The 8279-nt window shown below is 35.5% G+C and overlaps 1 protein-coding gene and 1 long non-coding RNA gene across 2 annotated transcripts; one reads left to right on the forward strand and one right to left on the reverse strand.

Moving 5' to 3' along the window:
- Positions 1-1140: 1140 nt before the first annotated feature.
- LOC120116546 (protein CHROMATIN REMODELING 5-like) lies at positions 1141-7528 on the reverse strand. The gene is made up of 4 exons (XM_039137011.1): positions 7390-7528; positions 6928-7087; positions 1493-1524; positions 1141-1374 (listed from the first exon to the last, which is right to left on the reverse strand). The coding sequence occupies exons 1-4, from the start codon at positions 7429-7431 to the stop codon at positions 1276-1278; spliced, it is 333 nt and encodes a 110-aa protein (XP_038992942.1). The 5' UTR covers positions 7432-7528; the 3' UTR covers positions 1141-1275.
- Positions 1761-2178, forward strand: LOC120116548. The gene is made up of 3 exons (XR_005515565.1): positions 1761-1821; positions 1989-2050; positions 2148-2178. It is a non-coding gene; the product is annotated as an uncharacterized LOC120116548 (long non-coding RNA).
- Positions 7529-8279: the final 751 nt, after the last annotated feature.

The raw sequence follows: 8279 nt of genomic DNA on the forward strand, positions 1-8279 counted from the left end.
AGGGGACTCTTGTTCTCTCCATTCTAATCAGATTATTTCTATTTTCCCTTGGTCTCCTCCTCCTATGGGTTTTGTTAAACTTAATGTCGATGTTGCTACTACAAGATAATGGAAGAAAAGTGGGTTAGAAGGAGTTTTGAAGGATTCCTCGGGATTTATTTTTGGCTCTTTCAAGGATTCTGCTAGTCCGGGGCCTCCGACATTTATGGAGCTAAAAGCTATTCAAAAGGGTTTGTTATTCTACACTTATTTTCGAGAGCAGATCAAGGAGCGCTTGATTATTAAAAGTGACAACAAGGTGGCAGTGGATTGGGTTAGGGAGGTTGAATTATGTCCGGATGTTTATGCTTATATTATTAAAGACATTGTTTATAGACTTAATGTATTTGAAGGTGTTATTAGATGGGTTAATAGGGCAACCAATCTAGAGGCTAATGCCTTAGGTAAAGAAGGAATAGGCTGAATTTGTGTTGTTGTTTCTGGTTGTTTAGGATTAATTTCTGTTCCTAGGTTTCTGTTTGAGGTTTTCTAGACTGTACCTTATGTAATTTTTTTTGTTGAATAAAATCCTAAGGCGCTCTTTCCTCATTCCGCTGATTAAGAAGCTTCACTACAAGCTCCATTAATCATGAAGGGGGTTTTTAGCGAGGCCTGAATTACTTATAAAAAAATAACAGAATATACTAGTTGAAGAAGAATGCAATATTCATTTAACAGTCAATGAAAAGGAACTGTAAGCACATCCGCAATTCTAGATTACAAAATCTGAGATGAATAAAATTAATGAATTCCAACAAGGTTGAAGCATTGTTATGATAAAATGAATTCCAAACTCAGCAATCTGGCAACATTTAACAGGAGAAAAGGAAAATATAAAGGCAGATCATGCGGTCAATAGTATATATCGAAAAGGTGACATAAATAGAAGTTATGGTATAAGCCATTTGCTCAAATTCCTCATTTGTGCAAAAAATCAAATAAAACATTATCCAAGCACAAGACACTTCTTTAAAATTGGAAAATTATATTGTAACAATATATACATACAAATTTTATATAAATTAAATTTTTACAGAAGAATTTTATCCTCAAGGAACTTTCTGCTGTTACAAAATACAATGAAAATCAGCCAAGTAATGAAAATAAGGTTGATACCAGAAGGAAGTAAAAAAGAAGAAAGAAATAAAAAATCAACTTTGATAAAATCCTCTTTTAGAATCTAACTAAAAAGGTTGAAAATAAAAATCAGAACCTAAAGTGAGAAAAACCTCCAAATCATGCAAGTACAAGGATAAGAAAATAATACCATAGCTCCTCGACATTGTCTTGTAATGGAGTTCCAGTAATTAGCAACTTGTTCTTTGTGTTAAATTCCTGGGCAAACAGAAACACATCATCCAATAAAAAACATAGTAACAAACCAATAAAATTTGATCCAAAAAACGGGAAAAAATACAATTATGCAAGGCAGAAGTGACAGGATAAGGCATACTGAAAGTGTGGTGTACAACTGTGCCTCACTATTTGTTATGAACGGAGGAGAATAGAAAAGGAAAAATCAAAGGAATGAAGGTTTTAGAAGAAGAAAAGCAGAGATTTCAGAAATCAGAATTTCATTCATTCATCAGGTATCTTTCTCATTCCTTAGTACACAGTTTTTATTTGATTACAATATACTATAGCAAATAGGAAGAGGACAGTTGTATAACTAATTTTCTAATAAACTCCTTGCAGCTGGATATTTTACTCTTTTGGGCTATTAACTGGATCCACGTCTGAGCCCATCTCCTCTGCCCAACTCTTCTTCTGCTGCAACTCCAGGTAATTTCCTTCAGCCCTTTCATTAGAGATTGAAATCCCTAATTCCCTAATCTCTTTTCTCTCAATCCCTAATTCCTCATCCATTTCCCCCAATTCACTCGCTTCAATTCTAATCTCCTCGTCCTAGTCTTCTCTTGCAACCGTGACAATACCCCCTCCATTAGCAGATCCTTGTCCCCAAGGATCAAATTCAGGAAACTGGGCACGCAAGACTGTATAATCTTCCCAGGTATCGTTTTCAGCACTTAAATTCGTACAACGAACCAATAATTGAGTAATAGCAAAGTTATCTCGTTTGACAATTCTTTTTCTTAAAATTTTCGCAGGAAATACTTTGAGTTGTTCATCATCTATTACCTGAGGAGGGTCTGATGTAGCCACTGTCTTCTCTCCCAGTTTCCGCTTCAAGACACTGACATGGAAAACAAGGTGTATTTGAGCAGTTTCTGGTAAGTCCAATTTATAAGCAACCTCACCAATCTTTTCGAGAATTTTGTAAGGGCCATAAAAATGGGCTACTAACTTCAAATTTTTTCTGATTGACAGGGAAGTCTGCCAATATGGTTGCAGTTTCAGGTACACCTCTTCTCCCACATTAAATGTTCTTTTACTGCGATTTTTATCAGCTTGCTATTTCATACGGTTCTAGGCTTGCTGTAACTGGTCTCTAACAATTTGCCTGATCTGCTCCCTGTCTTGTAATAACGTCTGAACACTGTTAACATTAAATTCAGAACACCATAACATTGTAGGAGGTTTATATCCATAGAGTGCCTCAAAAGGGGTAATTTTAAGTGTTGTATGATAATTTGTATTATACCACCATTCAGCATGAGGTAACCATCTTGCCCATTGAGTAGGTTTTAGGAAACACAAACCCCTTAAGTACTACTCAAGACATTGATTCACTCTCTCAGTTTGACCATCCGTCTTAGGATGATAAGTTATGCTAAAGAGTGTGTTGGTTCCCAACTGCTTCATTAATTCTTTCCAAAAAAGACTAGTGAAGGTCTTGTCACAATCTGAAATGACAATCTTAGGCTGACCATGAAGCTTATAAACTTGATCTAAATATAATTTAGCTACTTCCATAACAATGTAGGGATGAGAAAGTGCTAAAAAAATGAGCATATTTAGTCAGTTTATCCACTACTACTAAAATGCAATTCTTATGCAAAGAATTAGGTAAACCTCCAATAAAATCCATAGTTATTACCTCCCATGCTTGATGAGAAATTGGAATTGGTTGTAGCAGCCCAGGTTTAGCCACATGCTCCACCTTAGTGCGTTGGCAGACTTTACATTTCTGTGCATAATTAGAGACCATACTTTTAAGTTTAGGCCAATAAAAATAAGATTTCACCCGCTGGTATGTAGCCTGAATACCCGAATGCCCTCCATGAGGAGAATCATGTAAAATATATAGTATCTTCAATCGTAAATCACTGAACTGTCCCACATAAACTCTATTTTTGTAACGCAACACCCCTTTTGAATACTTCCAATTTGGAACACTAGCAGTGTTAATAGTTACTGCTCGAATGTATTCTTTAGCATCAACATCATTTTCATAGCTTTGTTCAATGTCCTTAACCCAAGCCGGAATTATAATTATGGCACCCATCTTTGACACTCACCCACCTGCACAAATTGTCTTGACAAAGCATCAGCCACAACATTATTACGCCCTTTTCGATATTGAATTGTGTAGTCCAAACCCAACAATTTAGTCAATCCTTTTTTCTGAATTGTTATCGTGAGTTTCTGCTCTAACAAATACTTCAAAGGCTCGTGGTCTGTTTTAATGATAAACGGACCAAACTCAAGATAATGTCGCCATTTCAAAACTGCCAAAAGAATAGCTAAATATTTCTTCTCATAGATAGAAAGGTCCAAGTTTTTAGGGCTTAAAGCTTTGCTAAGATAGGCCAAATGACGACCTCCTTGGGGAAAAACAGCCCCAATACCTTTTGAGCTTGCATCGATTTCTAAACAAAATTCTTTAGTGAAATCAGGAAGATCCAAAACTGGAGCCTTACACATTACTTCCTTCAATTGATTAAAGGATGTCAATGCTGTAGGAGTCCATGTAAAACCTTCCTTTTTTAACATCATTGTAAATGGTCTACTAATTGCACCATAGCTTTTGATGAACCTTCTATAATAGCCTGTTAGCCCCAAAAATCCCCGAAGAGATTTTAAGTTTTGAGGAATTGGCCAATTTTTCATAGCAGTAATTTTTGATGGATCAGTGGAAACCCCTTGAGCATTAATAATATGGCCTAAATATTTCACTTGTGGTTGGCCAAAGTAACATTTACTCCTCTTAGCATATAGCTGATGTTGTGTCAATATTTCCAAAACTTTTCTCAAGTGTAGTGTTGTACACTAATATATCATCAAAAAATACCAGAACAAACTTTCACAAATAGGGAGTGAACAGATCATTCATAAGAGATTGAAATGTAGCAGGTGCATTAGTAAGACCAAAGGGCATTACCTTGAATTCAAAATGTCCATGATGAGTGCGAAAGGCAGTTTTGTAGATGTCTGTAGGCTGAATTCGAATATGCCAGTAGCCAGACCTTAAGTCCAACTTAGAAAAATAGGATGCTCCATGTAATTCATCTAATAAGTCCTCCACCACTGGTATTGGAAACTTATTTTTTACTGTCTGGTTGTTTAATTGTCTATAATCGACGCAAAATCTCCAATAACCATCCTTTTTCTTAACAAGTAAGCAAGATGAGGCAAAAGGGCTCTTGCTTGCTTGAATGACAGAAGCTGCTAGCATATCAGAAATTTGTCTTTCCACCTCTGCTTTTTGATGATGTGGAAATCTGTAAGGCTGCAAATTGACCGGGGCTGCACCCGGTTTAAGTGTAATGGAATGGTCATGTACTCGTTTAGGAGGTAATCCTTTAGGTTCATCAAAAACTCCTGCAAATTCTACTAATAATGGTTGTAGCTCATGAGGTACCTGCTGTTCATCAGTTTCCATAGTTAGGAAATAAATTTATTCCAATAAATCTGGATCCTTGGCAGTAATCTTTTGCATTTTGTCATTAGAAACTGTTTTCATAAGGAATGGTGCTTGATGTCCTTGAATAGAGAGTTGTTGTCCCTCCTTCTCAAAAGTAATAGTCATGGCATTAAAATCCATAAGGATTGGACTATATTTGTGCATCCAATCAACTCCAAGAACCATATCCTAGATTAAGTACCCAAAAATCATGAAAAAACTGATGGCCTTGCATAATCCAACATAACTGATTGCTTTTAGCTGAACTGAATAATTTCTCACCATTAGCAACTGTAATGGCTAGTGGTTGAGTTGAAACTAACTCAGTACCAGCTTTAGCCCACTTAGGAGTGATAAAGTTGTGTGTGCTGCCACTGTCAATAAGAATATTGAGAGGTTTGCCCTTGACCAAGCCTTGAATTCTAATTGTAGTATATCCAATGCTACCTGTGAGAGCATTGACTGAAATTTCCAGATTCTCATCTTTATCATTTGAATCTCCCAGAACCTCATCTGTTATGACTACGTCTTCCTGGTTATCCACTTCCTCCATAGCATTCAATTGTCTTAACTTGCATTGGTGGTCTGGTTGAAATCGTTCACCACATTTGTAACACAAATTATTCAATCTGCAATACTCCAACAAATTGTTCTTGTTAGGAGGATTTGGTAGAACTTTCTGTGTTGTTGTAATAGTAGCATGTTTGTTAAAATATGTTTGGGTGGGATAGGGTGGGAATCTTGAATTTTATTTCTGTCTTTTGCTTTCAAACTCCATTGAAATCTCATATAATTTCGCCTACCTGCAAGTTTCAGTGACTTCTTTAGGGTTAAGAGCTTTGACCCTATATTTCAACTCCTCCTTCAGTCCACTTATGAAAATGGACACAAAAAATTCCTCCCCCAAGGTTGGGTTCTGCATTAGAATGAAAGGTTTCAGCTCTTCAAACCTCACTTGGTATTCTTCCACTGTTCCTTTTTGAATTAGCTTACTAAATTCCTCTATGAAATATGCATACTGCATATCACCAAATCGATTACATAAGTCTGCTTCAAACTCATGCCAATGTACTCGATTTTTTTATATCACCAAATCGATTACATAAGTCTGCATATCACCAGTGTTTCCTACTTCCCCTCCCTAAACCATTTTGGCCCCATTATTATCCTTTGTTTGATTTTCCATCCTCATATTTGATTGATCCATTTGTGACTCATAGGGTTTAGATTTGAGGATACATGGTTCATCCATATTGTACGAGAATCTGGACTTATCATTAATCACTGTCGCCATCACCGGTTTCTTTCCATCAACCTTAGTTGGAGTAGGCGTAGCAATCTGCTCCTTTTCTGAGCTTGCCATGTCTTGCTCATCGTTCCTCCCCGTTAATATTCGTAGGACTTGTTCTATATAGGCTTGATTGGTGTTCATCTTCGATTCCAGATTATTTAGACGGTTTTTTTGCTCCTCCCACCATTTTGGAGGTTTTGTTTCATCATTGACATTTTCTACCCTTTTAGATAAATCTTCAATCTGCTGCTGAATGGTAGTAAGTTCAGCCGAATTTGTCATAGCTTGATTCTTTTTCTATTTTCCCAGTTTGCTAATGCCAGGAAATTAGGCTTATATACCAATTGTTATGAATCGAGGAGAATAGAAAAGGAAAAATCGAAGGAATAAAGGTTTTAGAAGAAGAAAAGAAGAGATTTCAGAAATCATAATTTCATTCATTCATCAGGTATCTTTATCATTCCTTAGTACATAGTTTTTATTTGATTACAATGTACTATAGCAAATAGGAAGAGGACAGTTGTATAACTAATTCTCTAACAAACTCCTTGCAGCTGGATATTTTCCTCCTTTGGGCTATTAACTGGATCCACGTCTAAGCCCATCTTCTCTGCCCAACTCTTCTTCTGCTGTAACTCTAGGTAATTTCCTTCAGCCCTCTCATTAGAGATTGAAATCCCTATTTCCCTTATCTCTTTTCTCTAAATCCCTAATTCCTCATCCATTTCCCCCAATTCCCTCACTTCAATTCTAATCTCCTCGTTCTGGTCTTCTCTTGCAACCGTGACACTATTCTTCAACCTATGAGCTTCATCAACCATCAAATAGTTCCATCTTATCTTAGACAGTACCACCTTATCCTTCAGAACTACTTCATATGTAGTCAGCAGTGTGTTAAATTTTATAGGTCTGCCAATTTGCTTGTCATTGTAAAATTCATGTTGCTGACAAACCTGCCAACAAAAGAAGAAAAGAAAACAGTAACAATTGAGGTGAGGTCAACGGGGTAAGGTTAAAATTATTTGAAACTACCACCCACATTATATAAGATACACAAGTAATCAGTAACACAAGTTCTAACAGAAAACTATAACATCAACAAGCACATAAGATTAAAAAGTGCTACACACCACAACAAATATATAGACAAAGACAAAGTGGTAATATACAAAATATATATTGAAGTGACTGAATAATGCAACTTTCAAACCTACTCGAATAAAAAGAGCACATACAAAAGAAGAACATGACTTACCTCTCGGCTTGCACGAGTACCAACGTAGACAATAATATTCATATCAGGAAGCCACTTTCTAAATTCTTTAGCCCAGTTTGACAAGGTGGATAAAGGTACAACCACAAGAAACGGGCATGGTATTTGTTGAGCATTCTGAAAAAAATAAATATATCAATGAAAACATTGTAAACCTAAAAATCATAAATGATGGCTATTCTACAAATGGAGTAATGATTTAGAGTTTAGAGAGCAAAACATCCTGAAAAATACTTTAAGGGGTAACTTAGTACAAATGGTATAGTTAAGGGGGCAATAGAACATTTAAACCTAAATTATATGATTATTTTTACTTTGATCATCAAATTAAAAAAATAAAAAAATAGATTTATTTAATTATTAAACTACTATTGTATCATCCCAAAAATCAAATTAGTGACTAAAATGTAAGTTTTTGAAATTTTATGTCTGTATTCAAAAAATTTAAAAATTCAGGGACAATTGTAATTTCTTTGGGTATGACTAATTGGAAAAGAAGGAAAGATGAAAGGGCAAAATGGTTATTTGATGATAAATGAATTAAAAATTCATTTGATGGTCTTTATATCCACGTGGAGATAAAAAGAAAGGGTAAAAGAAAAATCTGGAGACTTGGGTGGCTTCCTTTTTCTTTCCTCCCGTAAGCTCCATAGCAAAGGTATGGATTTATCTAATGGGTTATTTTTTGCATTTTATGAATGATTTTGATTCTTTGAGTGTTCAGAAAGCTTAAGGAAAAATAAAGGTTGCTTAAAACTCAAAGAGGGATGAGTTATGAGAGATTAAGTAAAATGAGTTTTTAAGTGAATTGCTGGAAAAGGAGTAAATGAATTTAGAAGTCATATTTGACTTGTCAAGGGTCTAATTAAGAA

Source organism: Hibiscus syriacus, unplaced genomic scaffold (genome assembly GCF_006381635.1).
Source record: "Hibiscus syriacus cultivar Baekdansim isolate YM2019G1 unplaced genomic scaffold, ASM638163v2 tig00110299_pilon, whole genome shotgun sequence".
Classification (NCBI taxonomy): Eukaryota; Viridiplantae; Streptophyta; class Magnoliopsida; order Malvales; family Malvaceae; genus Hibiscus; species Hibiscus syriacus.

What these genes read in the sequence shown, in the direction of transcription:
- LOC120116546 (XM_039137011.1), bottom strand. Translation starts at nt 7,431, where the DNA reads ATGAATATTATTGTCTACGTTGGTACTCGTGCAAGCCGAGAG. An exon ending in GTACTCGTGCAAGCCGAGAG is followed by an intron (nt 7,088 to 7,389) that starts GTAAGTCATGTT and finishes TTTTGTTGGCAG; the next exon opens with GTTTGTCAGCAACATGAATT. An exon ending in AGTTGTACACCACACTTTCA is followed by an intron (nt 1,375 to 1,492) that starts GTATGCCTTATC and finishes CTGTTTGCCCAG; the next exon opens with GAATTTAACACAAAGAACAA.